Source organism: Lontra canadensis, unplaced genomic scaffold, assembly GCF_010015895.1.
Source record: "Lontra canadensis isolate GAN:19392208 unplaced genomic scaffold, GSC_riverotter_1.0 scaffold94, whole genome shotgun sequence".
Classification (NCBI taxonomy): domain Eukaryota; kingdom Metazoa; phylum Chordata; class Mammalia; order Carnivora; family Mustelidae; genus Lontra; species Lontra canadensis.
In genome coordinates, this window is record NW_022631088.1 from 1151815 (window position 1) to 1173911 (window position 22097).

The window sequence follows — 22097 nt, forward strand, 5'->3', positions numbered from 1 at the left end:
TTTACCCATGACCTGGAATTCGTGCACATTATCATTTTGTCACAGGCTAATCCCAAAACAAGAGAGAAGGCAAAACATCCTAGGCTTCCTCTCCCTCCCCCTCTCTCCCTAGAACCCAGGCGATCATGACATTGGTGGACAGCCAGCCTCAATTTTATCTTATTACTACATATCTGTGTCCGTAAACAGTATGTTCCACGGATCATTGTGTTTTTTAAATTACATGTACGGTATATCACTCTGCAACTTGTTTGGGTTTTTTGGTTTTTTTTTTTTCCCCACCAGCATTATGTTTTCAAACATAGCCACGTTACGGCACAGACAACCAGATTTTCACCACGACTGCTGTAAACCACCCATCATACCATCATACAGCGCCCCATCGTAGCAACACAGCCCGGTTCCCTCATCTCCTCTTCTCCCAATGACATGGGAGCCTGTGCCCAATCCTTTTGCTCTTCTGTTTACCCCTGGCCTTAGGGTAAGCTCATGCATTGTCTGGTCTCAATGTCCTCATCTGTGACATGAGGGCAGCTCCCCGCCTCCCCGCCCCGCCCCGCGCCCTGCATTCGGATGAAACACCCTATACGCAGCCGCCCGAGAGAAAGGGCTCAACAGACAGCAGCTGCTAGGACTGTGTGCTCGCGAAGCTGGAGAGCTAGAACAATCAATAAACACCAGTCCGGACATCAAAGACATCTCAAAGGTGGGACCTGAATGACAAGCAGGGCTCAGGTGAGCAAAACAAAGGCCAGAGGTCTTCCAAGCAGGGGAAACAGCCTGACCGGAAGACTGAGAGTCGGAAATGCCCGGGGATGTTTTGGGAATGCGGAGACCAGCGTGGCTGGGGTGGGATGTTCCCAGGGTGTCAGGGTGGCGGGGTGGGGGGTTGGGGGAATGTTGATGATGGGAGGGCGAGACGCTACGGCCTCAACATGAACGATGAAGTCTGAACTTTACCCTGGGAGCCATTCGGACCCAACTAAGGTTCTTGAGCTGCAATTACAGAATTACTTCCCTGCCTCCCAAATAGTTCTTAAAAATCAACTGGGAGTCTAGAAGAGTCCTGCGGAAAACATAATTGGGCTTTCATTTCTCAACTACACCCTGGATTTCGTGCGTCAGAGAACACTCCCATCAAGCCCGGCCGTGTGGGAAAAGTGGTGGTGGGGACAGGGTCAGCATGGAGCCAGGCGCCAGATATGGGGTGCAGAGAGAAGACACGAAAGGGGACTGGAAAGAGAGGCCAGCACCTGGGTGAGCCCAGGCACCACGTGCTAGGGAGTGGGTTAGTGTGCTTCTAGAACGGGGGTATTCAAACTTGCCACAGTCTGGGAAAATTCATAAAAGCATGTATGCATTGGGGCGCCTGGGTGGCTCAGTGGGTTAAGCCTCTGCCTCCGGCTCAGGTCATGAGCTCAGGGTCCTGGGATTGAGCCCCGCATCAGGTTCTCTGCTTAGCGGGGAGCCTGCTTCCTCCTCTCTCTCTGCCTGCCTCTCTGCCTACTCGTGATCTCTGTCAAATAAACAAATTTTTTTTTTAAATCTTTAAAAAAAAAAAAAAACATGTTTGCAGGATACCATACTGGCTCTGATCCCCAGGGAGCACACCTGACAGCCATCAACGCAGCTGTCATTATCGAAGTGTGGTCCCTCGGTCAGTAGCATCCGTACTCACTCACTAGAAAGGAGGGCCTCAGGCCCTTCCACCAAGGAGCAGCAGAAATTCCGTGGTGGAGCCCAGAGCTCTGTGCCCCAGCAAGCCCTCCTGGGGACAGGGATGCATGCACAGGTGTGAGAACCCTGGGGGTCTGTTCCCTCAGCCCTCCCACACACAGAGGCCCACCCCTACTGACAGCCTTCTCTGGCTTCAGCCCTCTCCAACCTTCTACCCAATACCCAACCACCCCGTTCAGAATAGGAGAGATCAGAGCCAGAAAGGCCCTCAAAGGTCACCTGATCAGGACTCCTGGTTTTACGGATAAGAAGGTGGAGGTCCAGCAACGGCCAAGGCCTTACCCAGATTCACCCAGGAGGTTGGTGGCCGTGACAGGACCCCAAGGCCCTCACTCAGAGGACATTCTCTGAGGTGTGGCTGAAAACACCTGTGCCCACAAAATTCAGCTATCTCATACTCCCCTGGGTCCCAGAGGCCCCGTCACGGAACAGAGAAGAACTGTGTCCTATCAGCCGAGGGGTGCCTGGGAGCCGCGGGGCTCAAGCAGGGCCCAGAACTAAAGGAAACGGGCTGGCAGGAAGGAGAGAGGCACGGATAACCTCTGGGGCCAGACGTGCCAAATTCAAACCCCAGCTCTGCTGCTTGTGAGCCAAATGGCCAATGGAGGATAAGTTCCATAGCCTCCCTGTGCCTCAGTTTCCCTGTGCCTTCATAGAATGAGGCTGATAACAGTACCAGCCTCACCAGGCTGTACCAAGAATGACACAGGGTTAAAATAAGCTGGTCCCTAGAAGAGCCAGTGAAACAGTCACCGAAAGGGTTGGCATCACCGTGACAAGTTCCAGTTCCCCTAGGAGATGCCTCCAACAGGCTGCTCAGCTGAGGGCAAAGCCCCAGGCCCAGAGAGGTAAGAGAACCAGGAGAATGATGTGCCCAGTGCTCTGGGCAGAGGCGTGAGCCCTGTCACATAGCTGAGATTGGCCATAGATCCATGAGACATTCGGTGGGTCTTTACTGAGCACCTGCTAGATCCTGGCTACCAGGGATATAGAGCCGAATGAAACCGCATCCCTGCCTGCTAAAGCTCATGGGAACAAAAACAGGTAGGAGCCTGAGGCCACCCGGGACACATGCGTGGAACTCAAGAGTCTCAGGCAGCCTGGGACCCTGGCCGTGCCTCCCTTTTCTGTCCAGGGATGCACCTGGGCAGGTGAGGACAGACCCCAGGAAAGGCAACAGGGAGGAGCCCCAAGGGCAGAGCACATCTGACCAGAGTCCAGAACAGCAGCCCTGAATGAGTGACCGGCGGGAAGAAGGCAGGAAGGCCTACAGGTCACCTGGGTGAGGACACAGCTCGCCTCCCAGGATGGGGGCAGGCGGGGTAAGGAGGCAGAGAAGAGTGCCAGTCCTCTGCGTGGGGACAGGATGAGCCTGGAGGCTGAAGGCCAAACAAGTCAGGAAGGGCTAAGGCCACTCTTCATGTGCTGTTTCTCCCCCGGGAGCCCAGGGCGCTGAGAGGAGGGCTAGTGTCATGTCCCCAGCAGTGACACGGCAGCGCCCAGGGCAGGCCATCCCCAGCAGTGCTGGGAGAAGGAAGCTGGGGCTGTAATCGCACCGGAGCCAGTGTTCGTTTACCCATTGGACATTCACCCAGACCTGGCTCCCCTCCACATGACACACGACAGAGTCAGGCTGATCCCCCAAACCACGGTCCAATGGGACTTTCTCCCAGGAGCTTGGCCAGGAGGTGGGGGAGCGGGTAGAGACAATCTGGCGGCACCCTTGGCCCACCTGGCCCGGCTCCCTTACAGCCTGGGGCTAGATCCCCAGGAGCAAGGTTCAGGCAGCTTTCCAGAGAAAGGGATTTGACCTTCCATGTCACAAAAGACAGGAGAATGTAAACCTTCACTGTCCTGCTCACTGACGCTCTCCCAGCTCTCACAAAAGGGTCTGGCCCTTCTCAAATAAACACGCTGGTCAAATGCAAAACAGCAGAAATGAATGAGCGTGGGGGGAGAGTGCTCTGCACCTGCTCGTGGCCATGGGGCTCCATGACTTTCCTTGCTCCCTGTCTCTCTGTCCCTCTCCCCTCGGCCACCCAATAAACTTCCCAATAAACTACTTGCCCCAATCTTTGTCTCATGAGGTCAGAAAGCAACAGAAGCAGAAACGCAACCCCCTCTCTTGCCTGCCATACATGGCTTCCCCTAAAAATCCACGGGGCCTCTTACAGGCAAGAGCAAGCTCATGGACTCAACCTCTCGGTCAGGGGCCACAGCCCTGACAAGTATTCCATGGCAGCCCACGTCAGGCAGGCCCAGGACAGGTGAGCCAGAAGTTTTAGCTCTCCAGTTAGAAAAACTACACGCTCTCCACCTCAGGGAAGCCCACAGCTTCACATATGGGCCTTTTTCTATAACTTCACATTCCGTGCACTTTCTCAAATTCTGCCCCTGCTTCTCTTAAGAGAGGCCTTTTAGCTGGGCTTGACACCCCAACTCGACTGCAAACTCCAAGAGGGGAGGGCTGTGGCCCTTTATTTGCTCTGCATGGTATCCTGGGGCTCAGCACCGTCCTGGCACATGGCTGGAGCCTGGCGCTTGGAAGAAAGAGGGGTGACTCCCTCATCTCCGTGTCCTGCAGGAGGAACGGCCAGGTTGGCCCTGCTCACGCCTCTGCCCATCCTTCTCCAAGAGTCCAGATGCCGGGATGGTCCTGGCAGGGAGCAAGGCAGGTGGCCAGACACCCGGGCATCCCACAGCCCAGGATGCAGACACAGCTCAGCACCCACGGTGGGCTGAATGTCCCCCAACACCGGCCCCCATCAGCCATCTCTTATCCACTCGGAAGACAGCCCTAGGAAAAAGGGAATACGGGCCCTCCCTTGCACACCTCCCCAGGAACAGGAGTCAGCCGCCCCACAGGATCCAGGGTCCCCCCAGGGCAGAGGGAAAGCTGCTGCCGCGGGCCCTTCTCTCCACCGCACCCCCTTCGCTGCCAGGGGTCCCAGGGGCCCTTCCTCCTCCTCCATTGCTCTGTCCCCCCAGCTGCCCCAAAGACAAGGTTTCTGCCAAGGGAATAAGACGACGCCCCTCCTCCATGCCCCTGCCCCCTCCCCATTTCTCATGTTATTTCCCACTTGGTGTCTTATCGCCACATTTGTTAAAATGGCTGCCACTTAGGAGGTGGCAAGCAGTCAGAAACACAATCTGGAGCCAAGCTGATATTAAATAACTTCCCGCGCCTGGCACGTCTGCCAAGGCTCCCTCCTGAATCGCAGGTGCGTAAGGAAGAGGCCACACAGGGTGAGGCGCTACAGACACCCCGAGTCCAGGCTCAGAGACACGCCTCTGCTGGGGGAAGGCCCCTCCCTTCTCCGGGCTGGATTTCTGCACCCGTAAAGCCTGAAGCTTAACACTTACCTCTAACCGCCCCCCTCCCCCCGTGTCCCCCCCCCCCCCCCCCCCAACACACACACACAGAGCTAAGGGCAGAAAACAGTCCCGGACGTTCAGATCCGAGCTACCAAAGGGCCCTCATTCAACCTGCCCGACGGCCCCTCCCCTTGTCATTTTCCAGGTAAACAGACGCAGCCTCAGAGATCTGAGGCCCACCTGAGAGCTGGGGATTAAAGCATCTCCCAGAGAGTGGCACCCCAGGAAACATCACAAAGGGTCGGGTCATTTAGACGCCGGGGTTGGCAGGCCATGAGGAAGTCAGTCAGTTGCTCACATGCACTCATCCCACTGGCCCAGGCAACACTCCCAGGGGCCATCATCACATTCATGACCTTTGAGAATCATCTCGAACCCCTCGCATGTGAAGGGAAGAGAAATTCACTTGACAGACCCTCCTGAAGTCCATCTGCGGTGAGGCGATGTCACTTTCACCTGCCCCAACAGTGCCCACCAAGGTCACCCCACCCCAGCGGAACACCATACTGTTCTCCACTCCAGCCACTAGGTGTCACTGCTGCGCCCAGTGAACTGGAACCATCCCCTGTTCATGGGTGGGAGAAGGACCCCATCAGGCCAACGGGATCCCACAAACCACCCCTGCATTGTGTCCTAACCTCATCCTTCTTCCCGAAACAGACAGATGGCCAATCATGGAGTACCCACCATGTTCCAGACACTTGCCACACGTCGTATAATTTAATTTTCACAGCAACACCTCCCAGTAACGCCTCACTTTTCAGGTGAAGAAAATGAGACCCAGAGAAATTAAGCAACTTGCTCAAATTTGAAAAGAAACAAGCAAGGGGGAGGGCAAGGACTGGAACCTGAGTTGGATGTGAAATTCCATGACCTTTCCTCCGCACAACGTAGCCTCCCTTGAGACAGCAGAATCTGAGCTATGGGCTCTAATTGAATTCAGTTGTTTTGCCATGACCCTCAGTGGTGTTGGCCCCTGGGAGAAAACCACGTGCAGCTCTGATCAAAGGCACATTCCCAACAGGCACGCTGAATAAATAGCACCTCCCTCCCTGCAGACATCATGGTCTAGTGCCCTCTTGTGGCTGAACGTGGAACTGGAGTGAATATGAATGGGAGGTCCTTAAGGGAGGGGACTCAGGGACCCCGGGGTCACCTCCTTCCCCCTAGATTCCTAAATTCTTTCTCCCAGGGCTGATCCCTGAACCCTGTCTGCAACTGACAGGCTCAGTCAATTACAGTAGCCCGGAAGGGGATCACCTAGTGAACAGCTACCTAGGGCAAGAATAGCAGTAAAACTACATAAGACCAGGTCTGCAAGGGGCTGGGTGCTCCGGAATTAGTCAGCATAGAAATTCCCCCACGTCCAAAGTGCCTGGGACCCTCTACCACTTACACCCTCAGTATCCCAACTGAGTCTCTCAGTGGGAACCATAACTATCTCCCTGTTCTTTTAGCAGACATGTGTGCCTTAGCTATTTTTGAAGGTTTTGTGTTTTTTTCTCCAAATACACACCATCTTGGTCCTTTTCTTGTCTCCCTCAGCTTTGGCCCAGGTGCTGGTGGCTCCCCCTCATGTAACCTCCTCCAATCCCATGCCTCAAGGACCCTGAAATGCCACTGTCCATCACCTCTGCAAGACTCCCATTGTACTACCCACCAATTTGGGCTCTGTGCACCCATCACACGCCAGGCACTTACTATAATCTCATGTAACCCTGACAACTACTCTACAAAGATGGATATAGTTAGCCTGATTTTTCAGATAAGGAACCTGAAGCTCAGAGAAGTTAAGTAACTTGGGTAAGCTCACACAGCGGTAGAGCCAGCATTTAAACCGAAGGCTGTCTGGGTGAAAGAAACCACTATTCTCCCTATGACACAGGGCTGCCTCTCAGACAAAAGAATCACTGGAAATCTTGGGCAACCAGAACTGTTCTAACAGAAGGCCCTGGATTAGAAGGTTTATCTGTCAGGATGAGCTGGAAGGAGAAAAGACTGGAGGGGGGAAGCACAGATGAGAGCCATAGAAAGAATCTGTGTTTGTGGGGAGGAAGTTCTGGAGTAGAGGAAGAAAATGAGAGAGAACACACACATACACACACATGAAATCTGACAATAACCCTACATTATTAGTATTACCTCCATTTTTCAGATAAGCAAACTGAGGGTCAAAAAGGTAGCCACGTCGGGGCGCCTGGGTGGCTCAGCTGGTTAAGCATCTGCCTTCAGCTCAGTCCTGGGATCGAGCCCTGGCAGGGAGCCTGCTTTTCCCTCTCGCTCTGCTGCTCCCCCTACTTGTGCTTTCTCTAGCTCTCTCTCCTGCTCTCTGTCAAATAAATAAATAAAGTCTTTTTTTTTTTAATTTAAAAAAAAATGTAGCCAGCCCAAGGTCACAGAGCCGGTAAGAGGCAGAGTCGTGAGCTCAAGCTTCACTGAGTGGGGACCATCTATAAACAAGGTTGCCGATGCAAATGACCTCCCGTCCAGCAGGAAGGCCACAAATGTTGGCTTCATCCCTGCTCTTCAGCCTCAAAAAAGTGTCAGAAACAAGCAGGTGGGTGGGGGGACGTCTGGGGGGGGCGCTGTCGGTAAAGCGTCCGACTCTTGGTTTCAGCTCAGGTCATGATCTCACAGTCATGGGCTCGAGCCCTGAATCTGGCTTTATGCTTAGTGCAGAGTCAGCTCCAGAGTCTCTTTCCCTCTCCCCCCTGCTCTCTCTCTCTCTCTCTCTAATAAATAAAATCTTTTAAAAAACAAGCAAACAAAAATAAACACTGACCACAACAGAGAGGATCCCACCTGCAACCCTGGGTCTGGTAGGCACGGGATGGTTCTGGGGACAGAGTCACAGGACCTGACTCCATGAGCTCAACACCCACCACAAAAGCAGAAGACCCCATCTCCAAAGTCGACAACCATGTTAGCGGAACAGGGCTCATTTATGGACCAACTAGCTCATGGAAAGAGACAGCACCTGCTCAAATACTAGAACAGACATGAGAGAGCCCAAGGATTCACAGAAAGGAAAGAGTCCAAACTAGCTGGTCCAGGCTAGGGCCCATGACCCTAATTTGCACGGCACTCTCATACCCACCAACGTAGATGGGTATCTCTGAGCGACAGACAGGGTCTGGAGTGCTTAAGAGACAGCACCACACTCTCCCATCTGGTAAGTATTGGGACCTGGTACTGACTGAGCCACTCCCTGGTGTCTCAAGAGAGTCCCAAGTTCAGCATGGGGGGGTAGCGGGAGGCAGGGAAAAGTGAGAGATGCCCCTACACTTGGGCCAGTAGATCAAATGGCCTGAGGGAGTTCATAAAGCTCAATTATTCCGTGACCCTAACCCACAACGTAACAACCCTCCCACCACCTTCTCTGTGTCCACATCAAGACTGATCTTCCCAGGCAGGGGCTATGTCCCATTCATTCATCTCCAGGTGGGCTGATCCCCACTGCTGCTGCTGGGGACCAGAGGGGAAGGAGAGCACTGCCTTCTGTCCACCCAGCACACACTCCCAGCCAACTCCCAGGAAGCTCATGTCGATAAGACTCCCATGGCTGGGCCGGCTCTGCAGACAGAGGCCCTGCCTGGGGGACAGCTGACTTCCCTGCTCATCCCTGGCTCAGGAGCAGCTCTGAAAGCCAGGTCTGCGAGGTCACATCTCACCAGCCTAGTGCCACATCCCCAGCTCCCAGCCCGTGAAGGCAAACACCAGCCTCCGACTGGCTGGTGCGCGGCACTGCCCTCTGGTGGCCACGGGGGGTCCACACGCAGACGGACTGGGCCGGCAGGAAGCCAGAAGCTCTCGGGCTTGTTTACCAAGACCTCAGCCGTGATATGCCCAGCACACAGAAGAGATGCACTTGTGCGTGCACACACACACCCCCAGATGCGCACACACAGCCCAGTTCACTGTGGGAGGCACAGACGGGGACTGCAACTCGGAGACTGCACCCTTCACTCTCTCACGGACTTTGCAGGAGACTTAGGACTTCTTCCCCTGCCTCTGGAAGAGCCCAAATCCCTCAGCCCCTCAGCAGCCGCTAGCAGAGGGCGGGGAAGGGAAGCCACGCCAGCTGGGGAGGCAGGGCCCCGTGCCAGGACGCCCTGGGTGACTGAGTCACGCCCCTCCACCTCTCTGGGGCCCCACGTTCCTCTTTGGCAAAACTACGTTGGACCCCAATTATATCTGAGCCCCTTTCCAGATCAGATGATTTATGGTTCGAGGTCTTGATCTGCTTCCTAACTCAAAAACGCTCCGAGATGTCTAGAAACGGAGACATCAACATGGCACCCTAGTGGTTAGACAGCCCATCAACCATGTCACCACACTGACTGGACAGGGACCCCGTGAGGGAGACAGGCGCCAACTCCCAGAGGTGACCCAACTCCCAGAAGGGAAAACTGAGGCCACAGAGGTCCTGTGATGTGCTGCGTTCAGCCAGCCAAGCAGCAGCGAAAATGGGTGTTTCCACAAATGCTTGCCCCACCATCCCAACCACGGGTGGCTACTCCGGCTCTCTCCATGGGAACAGCTGTGGCCGACCCCCAGCTCATCCCTGTGGAGAGGCTGACGGAGCTCCCATGAGCAAGGAGACAGAGCCGAGGCAAAAGGAAGGGTGGAGGAGAGGAAAGCCTGCTCGTCTGAAGAGGAGGCAAGAGAAGAGGAAGAATTAGAAGTCAGGGAAGATTCTCTAAACACCAGCCTCTAGCTCTGGCTGCTGGGCCCTCCAGATGCCTCCTGGCTGTTGTGCACCCACCAGCCATCTTGAAATCCCAACGCTGTCCCTGGGAGAAGCCACCCAGGGCATGGGCAGTCAGGGACACAGTCCTGCCGACCACACCTCAGCCCAGCGTGGCGCTGGCAGGGACCCAGCCGCCAGCTTCCTGAATCCCTGCCAGCCTCAACGGGCACCTGGTCTCCTGGGGAAGCGAGCTGCCTGATCAAAGGCTGAGACACTACGGGGTGGTCAAGGAGGCCTGGGAAGAGGGCTTGGCCGAGACAGGGCTTCGGGGGAGGCCGAGGTCAGGAGGAGAGCCCCTCCCTGACTGTGAGAGGCCTGTCTGGGACCATGCGGGCCAGACCATGAGGCCAGCACCACACCCACCATCTTGTCTGCCTTCCCCTCCGACCCCAGCCTGGGCAATGCGCACCCAGAGAGCTGGGATGTTACAACATGAAGGACCCTTCCAGACCTTCACGTCTACCCTTTTCTTTAATTAGTGGATTATGATGGCCGTGTCTTCAGGAATGACCACGTGCACGTGTGTGTCTACCAGTATATATTTGCACGCCTAAGGAAAGAGCAAAAGAATCCAGGCTATACAGCTTAATATTAAACGTCAGATCACTCTGCGTGGAATTCAGCAAGTCACATTCTGTATCTGGACTCACGCCCTGTCTGTACAACGGGATTCACATTAATGAATGAATGAACGAACAGCACTTCTCTGATAGGGTTGGTGTGAGGCCATAACAAAGTAGGACCTCTCAAGTGCTTGGAACGGTTGTCTAGAACATAGGAGGTGCTCACTAAAAGCTAGCTGTCCTTAGCGATCCTACACGGACATTTTTCTCTTTACTGGGCCTGATACAGGACACCGACCCTCTGGGCACTGCTAACAGGTAGTTATTATTATGCCCATCTCGTAGATGAGGAAACTGAGGCCCAGAGGAGGTAAGGGGTTTGTCCAAAGCTAGGGAGCACCCAGGCCCAGAGGATCTGCTAGGGAAACCCAGTCACGACGGTCCTCTCCGCACTTGAGGTTTCTGCGGAAGGAATCCTGTCTGATTCCCACCACCCAGACCGGGGACCCTGTTGATGGAACAAAGCAGATGGGGGTGGGGGGGGGCAGGAAGGCAGAGGCGAGGCTGGAGGGGAAGGCTGGGCTCCCAAGCCCCAAGCCCACTGAGCCCATAGCCTCCCCTGCCTGCCAGTAAACAGAGCAGAGCAGAAATCCTCGCTGCAAGCGAACCTCTAATTGGCGTGGGCTGCAGGCTGCACGGAGCCCAGGGGCGGCCAGCCTCGCATACTTGCTGCCTCTGGGGACCCCAGATTTGGAAACATCGCCCCAGAGGGAGACACAGCCATAGGCAAGGCTCCGGCTTTGACAGAGCGCCCAGGACAGGCCCCAGAGCAGAGCCAAAGAGTGTGGCGCCTGTCCCGCCACCTGGGAGGAGAGGCCTTCCAGCAACCCTCAGGCCCCCAGAGAGTCGCCGCCCTGGTCTGGGCCTCTCATGGGCCCCATGCGCAGAGCGTGAGGGAAGGGACACCTGCGGCAGTCCCTGCCAGCCCTGAGTTCTGGTGAGCCCTGCCCCTGGGGTGAAGGCAGAAAATGGAGGACCCTCATGGGACTTTCCAGGGCTCCACTGGGCACCGGGCTTCACGGGAGTCCGCATCCCTGGAGAGCTGACCCATCGAAGAGCAGCAGCCCACACGGCTGGTCCCCTGGAGTGTGTTTCCCCAAGCGGAGGCAGCTGGGCTCTGGGGATGGATGACAGGTGACTTGACTGGAGCCTCAGCCACCACCAGCTCTGGGGGGGTCAAGCGAGGCCTCCACTCAGGCCATGCTTAGACCCAACTGCCAGGACTCTCAGCCATCCTCCAGCTCCTCCCAGATGGACCATTCCCATAGTGCTGCCCCCTGGGAGAAAGAGAACTTTCTGGATGAAAATGATGCCATGGGGTATCTAGCCACAGGACCACAGCCAGAGAGAAGAGTCCACAGACCCACGAGAGCCATAAGAGGAGCACCTCGGAAGGAGCCACAAGTCTCTTCTAGAGCTTTCCTTTTGGGAGACACACAACTCAACCCTTTTCTTTATTTTGTTCATTGGTAACATGGGACAAATCATCCCTGCCTATCACTTCAGCAGTTGGGGCAAAAACACACCCAATGTCTGTAACCTGGGAGGCGTGAAAGAAATGCTGGGGTGTTCAGGAGGTAAAGAATTTGCTAGACAGAAACAAAAAGCAGGACCTGAGAGATACAGTCTTTTGAGAACTGGCCTGGCCCTCAGGGACTAGGGGGCCTTAGGAATCCTTGTCCCGGGCTGAGAGTCCCTCCACTACTCCGCCTGGTTCCTTCTCTTCTTTCCCCTACTCCCCTTGCATCGATCAACCCCTACTCCCTGGAACAGATCCAAGAGGGGGAGCCAGTCTTCAGGGTCACCTCTCCTACCATCCATCTTTCTCCCTCCCAAACTCAGGCCCTTCCAATCACAACAGGGCACCAAGCCTTTATGATGATCAATAAAAATGTTATCTTGCAACCCCTGAACACTCCTCTGTTTATTAAGTTACATGCTGGTGTATATTCCAGCCGTACGCTAAGTAGTCCCTCTTCTAGACAACAACTTGAAATGGAAGTTCTAGCATGTTCCTCTCCCATTCAGTGGAGGTCCCTGCTGAAGCAACGCATGGAAGCTTGAGTGCAGGGTAGAGAACGGAGTCCCACATGAAGCTAGATGTCCAAGCTATGAGGGGCTGTAGGCCCCAGGGCATCCCTAAGTGTGACATTTGGTCTGGGCCGTTGACTCCAAACTGTGTGGCACTTTCTGGGTGACCCAGAGTTCAGTAGAGGTGGGAAGGGAAGGAACGAAGGGAAAACCGGCCAGTGGCCACTGGCCGAGAGGGAGCACACAGTCCTCTTCCTGGTGGCCTCGCAAAAGTCAGCACCAATCCTAAAGCTTGTGCCCTTACAAGGGACCTCACAGAGACTCCATGGGGTGCTCCCTGCGCCCTGGGGTGGCATCGGTCCAAAATTAAAGGGATTCAATTCATAGTTGAATTTACAGGCTCAAAAAGGCTACAGACCCCTCCTACAGCTCACAACGGGTTAGGGGAAGAGCCAGGGGAGGGACCCATGTGTGTCATCCCTTTCTCTCTTCCTACCCTCCCTTGCAGTCAATGGGAGGCCTCCAAATGAGGCCAGAGACAGTGTCTGGGATCCCAGGATAGGCCACTGGATGGGGTCCAGGGGCAGCAGAGATGCCACAATCCTGGCAAAGGTCATCCTGAGGGAAGGTCACAGCCCACCCACACCCCCACCCAAGAGCCAGCTGGGCTAAGGACCCTTACAGTCAGAGAAGAGGAGGAGGCAGCAGGCAGGGGCGGGCAGGGCAAGGACAGAGCATCCCAAGGGAGCAGGCATCAGAACCGCCCTTCTTCACGGCAGCATGCTCCTCTTCAGCCAGGCAGGAGGCTGGTCAGCCCGTTGCAGGACCCTGCGCTGCCTCCCAGACTCCAGGACCAGCCCTCCAAGGACCGGCACCCCAGCACTCCCAAAGCAAGGGCCAGGCTGTGCTGCTTTTACCCAAAGCTGCCACACGCCCAGGTCCCTGGAGCTGCAGAGATGATGCCCTGGGCCCCGGCGTGTGCCTAGCAAGACTGACCTGGGCTTGTGGGGGCTGAGGACTCTGGAGCCAAGGAGGGTCTGGCCTCCAGGCTAAGTCCCAGGGCCTCTGGAGCCCCGGGGCCCCAGCTTCCATCCCGGAAGTACCTCATTCCCCAGAGCTGCAACCAGCCTCCCTTCCAAATCTTACCACAAAGGAGTCCCAGCTCAGCCTACCTCTCTCAGACCTAGGCTCTGTGCCTGGCGGAGCTCCCTTGGGGCCTGGCTCACACCGTTGCCTGCATCCCAGGTCCCATGGGTAATTGTCAAGGCTGGCGCTCCCCTTGATCCTTAGAAAGGCTGAGAATCAAGGAACCAATAGAGTAGCCAAAACCCAAATGATCCTTCACCCAACAGAGGCAAGAGCCTGCAGGGAAGACTGGGGATATAAATGGACCAGAGAGTGGCAAACACCAGAGATCCTGTGGGGGCTCCCACAGAGACCCCGCTGGAGGCTCAGAGTCCCAGCCAAGAGCTCAATGGTCTTCAAAATCTGGGTAGCCAACCCCAGGAGCATCGGGTCCCATGAGCCATCTCCTCTCCCTTGATCTTCTGACGGTCAAAGATGCACCGTTGTGACCCAGCCTCAGGAAGGCTTGACCTAGACAGAGGATCCAACTCCCAGCCTCCACCTTCTGCCTTTGTGACGACAGAGCCTGGCTGGGCGCGGCAATGTGCGGCCCCTTCTAGGTTGAGGTTACTGCGGGCCAGGAGCACCCATGGCTGAGGAGCTGGCTTCCTGAACAGAAAGAGGCCCAGAAGCAGAGCCCTTTGGGAGGGGAGGAGTTGAGACCCACATTTCTGTTCTGATGCCTTGCAGCTGATTCCCTCCTGTGACTGGTGGGGCAGCCCCCTCCCTGATCACGGGCGTCCTCAGCCATGATGGGGACCCAAGAGGTGCTCCACAGACGACTCTGAGAGAAAGATAACAGGGACTCTCTTGTCCATCTTAAAAGTCAGGCATGATCAGTTAAGCACCCAGGGAGGGGTGTCAGGGCCCTAGAGCTCCACAGACAAGAGGGTGTGTCTTTGGAGGACAGCCCCCAAGGACACCCCCCCAGGTTCCCGGAGTGAGGCCTGATGGAAACACAGCTTCATCCCAGCTCCATCCCAAGAGTCAGCCCAAACTGTACCCTTAGGCACACACCAGCAAGAGCTTCAGGCTGATGGAAGGCTGGAGGACCCCCGAACACCCTCTCTCTGATAGCATCAGAGATCTGAGGAGCACACTTTCCTCCTGCAAAGTCTGGGCTGCATCTCAAGCCCCCTTCCCAGGTCATGCTAAAGTCAGGCCTCCTCCCTCGCCCTCCTCCTCTGCCTGCCCTCCAGGCCCTCCTCCCAGCCTCTTTCCACAGGCATCCCGCAGAATGGGGGCCCGGGCCTTGGTGTTGGATAGACTGAGACCTAAGCCTGGCTCACCACCGGGGCTGTGTGCCTCAACAGAAGTTACTCTGCCACCCTGAGCCTCCATTCCCTTGAGTGACAGAGGAATGGGTGACAGCTACTTCCCACAATGAGCCTGATTCCCCTCCCTCCCTCCACAGTTCTCTGCCTCCGAGGCCAAAGGCTGGGCCCTTCCCAAAGCTCTGTCAATACCAGCCAAAGATCTAAGAGGGCACTGGGGAGAAGACGGGGTGAGGAAAGGTCATCAGACCCATGACCTCTGACCTTCCTCCCCCACCTGCCAATCCACACAGCTCCTGTGGGAATCCAGTTCCCCAGCTCTTAGGTGTCAGGGTGGACATAAGGAAAGGAGTCCTGCCTGCTTGCCAAAGAGCCCACGTCCCAAAGCAGGGAGGGAGACACACAGTCTCCCAATCCAGTCCCTGCTCACCATTCTCCCATTTGTCCCACTGGGGTCCTCCAAAGGCAAAGGGGACAAGAGACCACACCATCCCCTCCCGTCACCCACCTTTCAGCACCTCCATCTTGGACCCTAGGCCTGGAAAGAGCAGCCCAACTCCCCCCTTCAAACTGCTTCCCCAAGCATCGTCTTCAGAGGAGCGACCGCTGCCTGGCTACAGAGAGCCTACGTGATTGTGGCCATCCCAGCCTCCCACTGGCTTCCCACAGACGTACGCTTCCTGGGAGCAGAGAACGGCCAGAATGAGGCTCACCAGACCCCAGAGACCCACACCAGGGACCAGCTCTCAAACCTTTAGCCGCCCCCCCCCCAGTCCCCCTGGATATCCCCAGATCCAGCTCGGAGCCCCTGGACCCACTGCTAAGCTCTCTCCCCTCCCCATCCCCCAACTCCCCCCCCCGGCCCCCCCCCTCCCCCCCCCCCCACCGCCACACACACAGCCAAATGCACTCCCAAGCCAGAGTTTCCCTGCCGATAACACTCCAGACCTTCCCCCTGCCATCCTCAGGGGCGCTGGAATGCTGTAGCCTGCAGGGCCCAGAGAGGCAGGCTTGGGTCCGGCCAGTCTACCCCTGCCAACCTCTGGCTGCCCCCTCAGCTGTTCCTCTGTTCATTCCAGGCCCACCGGCTGCAGGTGGCGAGGAGGTGACTGGCAGAGCCCAGATATGGGTCAAGCGGGTCTCCAGGGCCAGGAGTCAGAGACATCTCCTGGGCTGTACACTTCCTCCAACTGTTAGCTGCAAGGATGCTAGCGCTCTCTCCACGAAGCCAACAGGGCTGGCGGGCTTTCGAGAGCAGAACTGCAATTCCTCCCAGCCTGGCTGCCCCATTCTGAGGCAGAGGGAGGGCTGCTGCCTGGGAGAGCAGCGCCAATGGCAGCTTCGGAAGGGCTTGTGTCTGCCCAGATGCCTCCTTCAGACCCCAGCCGGGACTTCAGGGCAAACCCCTCTCTCTCACCATCTTACCCATTTTGAGGGTTCCCAAGGGGTGTGGACCTTGGCAGGGGGACAAAAGAGCTATCCCCTGAACAACCCCAGCACGGTCCACACCCTTCTCTGGATGTTAAAATGGGGGGGGGGGCGTTGGGGGGCGGTTCACCTGGCCCTGAGGTCAGTGGAAGGAAAGATGGGCAGCATCCCTGGACCCTGGCTGAGCTCTTCTTTTCCCTGTGCCTCGGTTCTATCCCCCATCCCTAGCCAAGGGGAGGGAGGGAATGCAGGCCACCACAGGTCTCACTCAGACGGGGCAGAACCCAGCAAACGGCAGTCAGAGTTGGATTATTCCAAAAAAAAAAAAAAAAAAACGATGGATCTGCAAGACCATATAAGCCCCATCCCCAAACCCCGCAAGCCCCCTCAGCTCCCTTCTCCATCCTGACTCGGAATTACCGGCGCAGTTATCAGAGCTCACAAGGACGGGATCTGTAGGCGCCCAGATGCAGATGAGGGTGGGAAAGGCGGGGGGTGTCTCGGAAATGCCCAAAATGGGGTTGGAGAGGGCGGGCGAGAGAGAAAGGGAAGAGGTAGGCGTCCATGACGGCCTCGACATGTCCAAAGTCTCCCAGCGAGCAGCCAGCTCCCAACTTGTTTACTTGTCAGCGTGTTTCGCTGTTTCCAAAAGGAAATAGTTAACGATCTCGGCTGGATCTCCAGCAATCCCTGTCACCTTGCCTCCCGGCCCAGCGCCGCCGCTGTCACTGCCGCCGCCGCCGGGGATCGAACCTCGTCTACTTTATTCCACTTGAGCGTGGCCAAACTGTTGCTATTTAGTGGGGGGCAAAAACCCGACTCGCACCCTCGCGACGAGCCCCGGCGGGTGGGGGCGGGGGCGGGAGCTGGGCCGCGCACGCCCCGGGCCGGCGGGGGTCCCCTGCCGGGAGAGGCACCCACGCGGCTCCGGCCCCCGCCTGCTAGGGCCGGATCACCTGGACTACGCAGCCCGAGAGCATCTCCCGAGCCACGGCGAGCCTGACGCGCGCCCGGCGGGCGGCGGCGAGCCGGGGCGGGCGGGCGGAGGGCCGGCTCCCGGCCGCCGGCGGGCGAGACGGAGCCGCGGAGAGAGAGGGGAGGCGGGCTGGGGAGCGGCCGCCCGACTTACATGGAAGTGATATTCCTTGAGATGTCCGTGATGTTGATGCTGGCGTTCCCATTGCTGTTCCCTGAATCCTGCCCCTCCAGGAGGGGGAAGAGGTTCCCATCGTCCGGCCGCCGGCAATTGATCTCAGTCTTGCTGCAGACACAATTTGCAGGGCAAGCCAGCACGGAGCCCACATAGTCCAGCCAGACGCTTCCCAGCAAGAAAATCCGCCAGAAACTACACTTGGCTGGGCAAAGAGAGACATCCATCTCCGATCGCGGCTTCTAAAAAAGAGGAGGAGGAGAGGAGAGGGGGGTGGGGTGGGGGGAGTGGGGAGAGCTGGGGGGGAAGGAAACAAAGACGGCGAGGGAGGGGGGAAGGGGGAGGGGGGGCCTCTGCCTTTGAAACGCCGTGCGATCAGATGCAAAATCCTTCAGCGTCTGAAACCATCGCGGCCGCCGCCGCCGCCGCCGCCGCCGCTGCCGCCGCCGCCGCCGCCGCCGCCGCCGCCGGGTGGGAGCCGCGGGGAGCGCCTAGTGGCGCGGTTTGCCTGGCATGGTGGCCGGCTCGGCGCTCGCCGGCTCGCCGGGTCCGGAGGCTCGGGAAGCGAGCCGCGCTCTCCGACTCCGAGACTTTGCAGGGTTGCAACAGACGGTGGGGAGGCAAAAAAAAAAAAAAAAAAAAAAAAAAAAAAAAGGAAAAGGAAAATATGGTGCTAAAGTCACCAAGTCCCACCTACTGGGCAGAATTAAAACGGACACACCTGCAAAGCACACACACGCTCACACACACACACACACACTCACTCACACATACACACACCCGGAGCCCGGGGGAAAGAGGAGGAGGAAGATGCAGTCGGAGCTGCAGCAGCCGCCGCGAATGGCTCGCCGCGCGCCTGCAGAAATGTACAAGTGCTCAGAGCCTTACGAAACGCACGGGTTATCGGAGCGTCTTCCTCGGCTCCCTCCCTCTCTCCCTCTCCCTCCTCCCCTCCCTCCTCGCGGCCTCCTCCCCCCGCCCCCCGCCCCGGCTGGGAGCGGCAGGAGAGCGGAATCTCCCCCCTCCCTCCCTCTCCCCCTCCCCTTCCCCACACCCCACTCCCTCCCCGCCCGTCCTCTCCCCTCCTCCCTCCCCACCCACCCACCCACCCACTCGCCGGCTCGCGGCTCTCGCCCGCACCGCCACCCGCAGCCGCGCGGCCGCCCGCCCGCCCGCTCCACGCCTCGCGGCCCGGCGCCCGGCGCCCGCTCGCCGCAGCCAAGGGGAAACCGAGACGGAAGGGAAAAAGTTGCAGTTGGGATTGAGAGGGTCTGGGCTGGGGAGGGGGAGTTGGCGAGCTGGCTGCGCGACGCCGAAAGGCGCTCTCCTTTGCACTTTTTGGCCCTCGCGCTGCCCGGTGTTTTGCTGCAATCCGGACTGCGAGAGGAAGTGAAATGGACGCGGCCGAGGTGACCGGGGAGTGCTCCCGAGCCTGGGTGGGGGGCACAAGCTCGAAGACGGCGACGGGGGCTGCGGGAGCGCACGGAAACCGCAGAGAGGCTCCCGGAGCCGGGGACGGGAGCCGCGGACGCGCGGTACTCCGTCTAAATGACACTCATTTCCGTAATCGAGAGTCCGGGAGCTGGGCTCGGCTGGGAGGGGACTGCGGGGCACGCCCGGGTTGGTGCCCCCACACCCCCTGCGCCTTCTTGGCGGTGGGCTTTGCGTCCAGCCTCGGGCAGGCAGGGAGCGGGGAAGGACAGAATCAGCGCCCAAAGGGCTGCGCTGGGGAGCCGAGGTGGCCCCGGGCGAGCGGCGCGTGCAAGAGAGAAACGGCCGGGAAATTGAGATGCAAGGGGCATTTTTTGGCAAGCAGGCCAGCACCGTCAGAGACCGGCTTCTTGGGCTCGGCTCTCGGGTGCGCTGCTCTGGCTGCCCGGTGAGGGGGCGGGCGGGCTGCTCTCTCCGGATTCGGGGGCGCAGAACCTCCCTCCCTCCCACACAAGCACCCCTTCCTGGTAGGGGAGTAAAGCAGGTGCAGCCTTGGACGCGAGCTCAGATCCCGTCGGGAGAAGAGAACGGTCCCCGCTTTTTGCTTTGGTAAGGTTTGGGTTTTGGTTTTTGTTTTGGTTTTGTTTTGTTTTGTTTTTAAATAAAACGTCAAAATGCCAAGTGTGAGCTGTTTGCTGAGAAAACCAGAGCATTCGCTGTCGGAAAGGAAAAGAAAGGGTTAGGGAAGTCGGAGCAGGCAGACACACTACGGCATTCACACGCAGAAGAAAGCAGGGCTCTCCTCCCCGATCTTGGATGAGGGCAGGCTAGGAAGCAAATGCGCCGAATTCAACTGCATCCAGCATCTGAAAGGCTTCTCCCCCGCCCCCCTATGGATTCCGAGCAGGTCATGCAACTTGCAGCAAGATGGGGGAGGGGGTATGCGGGTGCCACCGGCCCACCCCAGGCGTAACCACAGACAGACCAGGCGCCTTCGAGTGGCACTGTCGCTGAGTAAACTTGGAAGAAAAAAAGAAGGGAGAAAGAGAGGAACATGACTATAAAAGGCAGTTTTCCCCACTTCCCCTTATGTTCTCTGCCTTCCCTGGGCCTCCAGGGGAACTTTTACCCCCTGTTGCCATTATGGCCTGGTAGCCAGACTGGCATTTTGCCCTCCCACCAGCAGGAGGGGACAGAGAGTGGAGACCTCTCTAGTCCGGCAAAGCAGTTCCTTTGGGCCCCAGGACAACCCAGATACCCTTGGTCCACTGGACGTCCCCCTGTCCTTAAAGTGCCCCTCTGAGTGTGGCCCAAATGCCTATTTGAGAGCCTGGGAGACTGAGGCAGAGGCAAAGGTTGGCCTCTTGAAGGAGGTGGCAGGTGGCAGCAGAGACAGGCAGAGAACCTTTCTCAGACCACTCCAGGGGCAGATTCCAAAAAGCAGGGAATGCCAAATGGATTGGGCCCAGCAGTTCTCCAGCCTGGGACTAAAATAGTTGTATCCAAACCATGCCCAGCCCACTTGTGCGGGGAGAGAGAGACATGGTTTTTAACATTTCCAGCCAAGAAGGGGAGGTGTCCGTAAGTCAGAACAATAAAAAAATAAAAAAAAAAAAAACTTTAAAAATCCCTTTGGAGATTATAAAAATGCACACGGTGAAGCAAGGGGGGCCTGATGGGACAAGAAGTCTTTCATCCCAACAGTAAAATGGGATTAAAACGGGATGTTACGTTTATGCTGGGACTCTGGGCGGGAAGGGGCAGCTTTAAAGGAAGGAGGCCCTTTTCAAAGCAGATCCTAGATTAAGAGTGGAGAGAACAGAGTTCTAGTTCTGACCGTAGGCAAATCACGTAAGCCTCTGGGCCTCAACTCTCATGTCTGTGGGATGACGAGACTGGACCTCACTCTCCAAAGTAAGGCCCTCTGACCAGCAGCACCCACGTCACCTGGAGGCTTGTTTGCCCAAAGCATCCCATGCCCCTCCCCAGACCTACTAAACCAGAATATCTGTTTTAACAAGCTCCCCGGGTGATTCATAAGCACACAGCAGTTTGAGAAGGACTAAGATGACTCCCGAAGTCCCTTCTAGCTTGAACATTCTCCTATTCTATATGCACCTGGGCTGGAGAGACCTAGAAGAGAAGGGGGGCCGGTGGGGGGATTCTCAGAATATTATTCAGTCGGGGGAGGGGGTGGGGCGAAAAGCGGGTATGTCTGTGCAGGCACCTTGCTAAAAACAGATTTGCAGAGTTTCCCTAGAAGCTCAAAAAGGGGCTCACCCTACCCAGAAAATTGCACTCTTCCTTCAGTACTTCTTAACCCCAGAGATAGGCCAGATTTGGTAGAGGAAGCAGGAGAAAGTGTCCACTGTACACGCCCTCCTCTTGGTCAATAGGGGTCCAGGGCATTCGGGGTGTCCTGTGTCCTCGGTAGGAATGTCCCGATTGACAAGGATTAATGCCTGACACATAATGATTCCCAGTCTGCGGCCATCACGGGGTCCTAGACAGATCAGGACCAGCCAGCATCCAGCCAACACGGTTAATCCCTCCCATGTCTTGCTGCCAGCTACAGTTTTAGAAATGAAGAAACTTAGCCATGTAGCCCCTGCTCATCAGAGATAGGAGTGGGCAAAGTGTTTTGAGCAGAAGGGAAAGCTTTAGACACTCTTTACAGCTGGGCAGCTGCCTTCTGGTACCAACGGTCTGGAGAAGGAGGAAACCCAAGATTTGGATGCGGTGCCCCACCAGACAGGCCGGAGCAGAGGCTGCCTCCCCGCGCACAGTGGTCCCACCTTTCCTGAAACCCAGAGACATGGAACACGTCTTATCCAGAAGACATACCCCAGCTATGTGAGCACCTGAGACTTCTCCTTGATTGCTGGGTTAGAAGGTATCCCCAAAGCCAGAATTCCTCGCCATCTAGAAAAGGAAGAGAGAGAAGCCTGTTTCTGGGGTGGCCCGAACTCAAGATGTGAGCAGGGAAAGGCATGGCTGCAGACTGGGAATGGGTATCCAGGAGACCAGGAGCCAAGGAGGAAGTTGTGACCATACATGGAGAGGGAAAGCCCACCTATGAAGAGGCACAATCAAGGCCAAGGTGTCAAAGGAAGCAGGAAAATCTAAGGGCAGGAAGTCCCAGCTCAGGACCCTGACTTAAGTCCCAAGATCTT

At 57.0% G+C, this 22097-nt stretch overlaps 1 protein-coding gene across 6 annotated transcripts in view; it reads right to left on the minus strand.

Moving 5' to 3' along the window:
• Nucleotides 1-18448, minus strand: part of NTRK3 (neurotrophic receptor tyrosine kinase 3) — a 367285-nt gene extending 348837 nt beyond the window's left edge. For 5 of the 6 annotated variants that reach the window (XM_032836991.1, XM_032836990.1, XM_032836988.1 and 2 more), the window contains exon 1: nucleotides 17473-18448. In XM_032836991.1, the coding sequence (XP_032692882.1) occupies nucleotides 17473-17720 (248 nt within the window). In that variant the 5' untranslated portion in view covers nucleotides 17721-18448. The remainder of the gene's footprint in view (nucleotides 1-17472) is intronic. The other variant, XM_032836989.1, reaches the window with a different exon arrangement.
• Between the last annotated feature and the right edge of the window lie 3649 nt (nucleotides 18449-22097).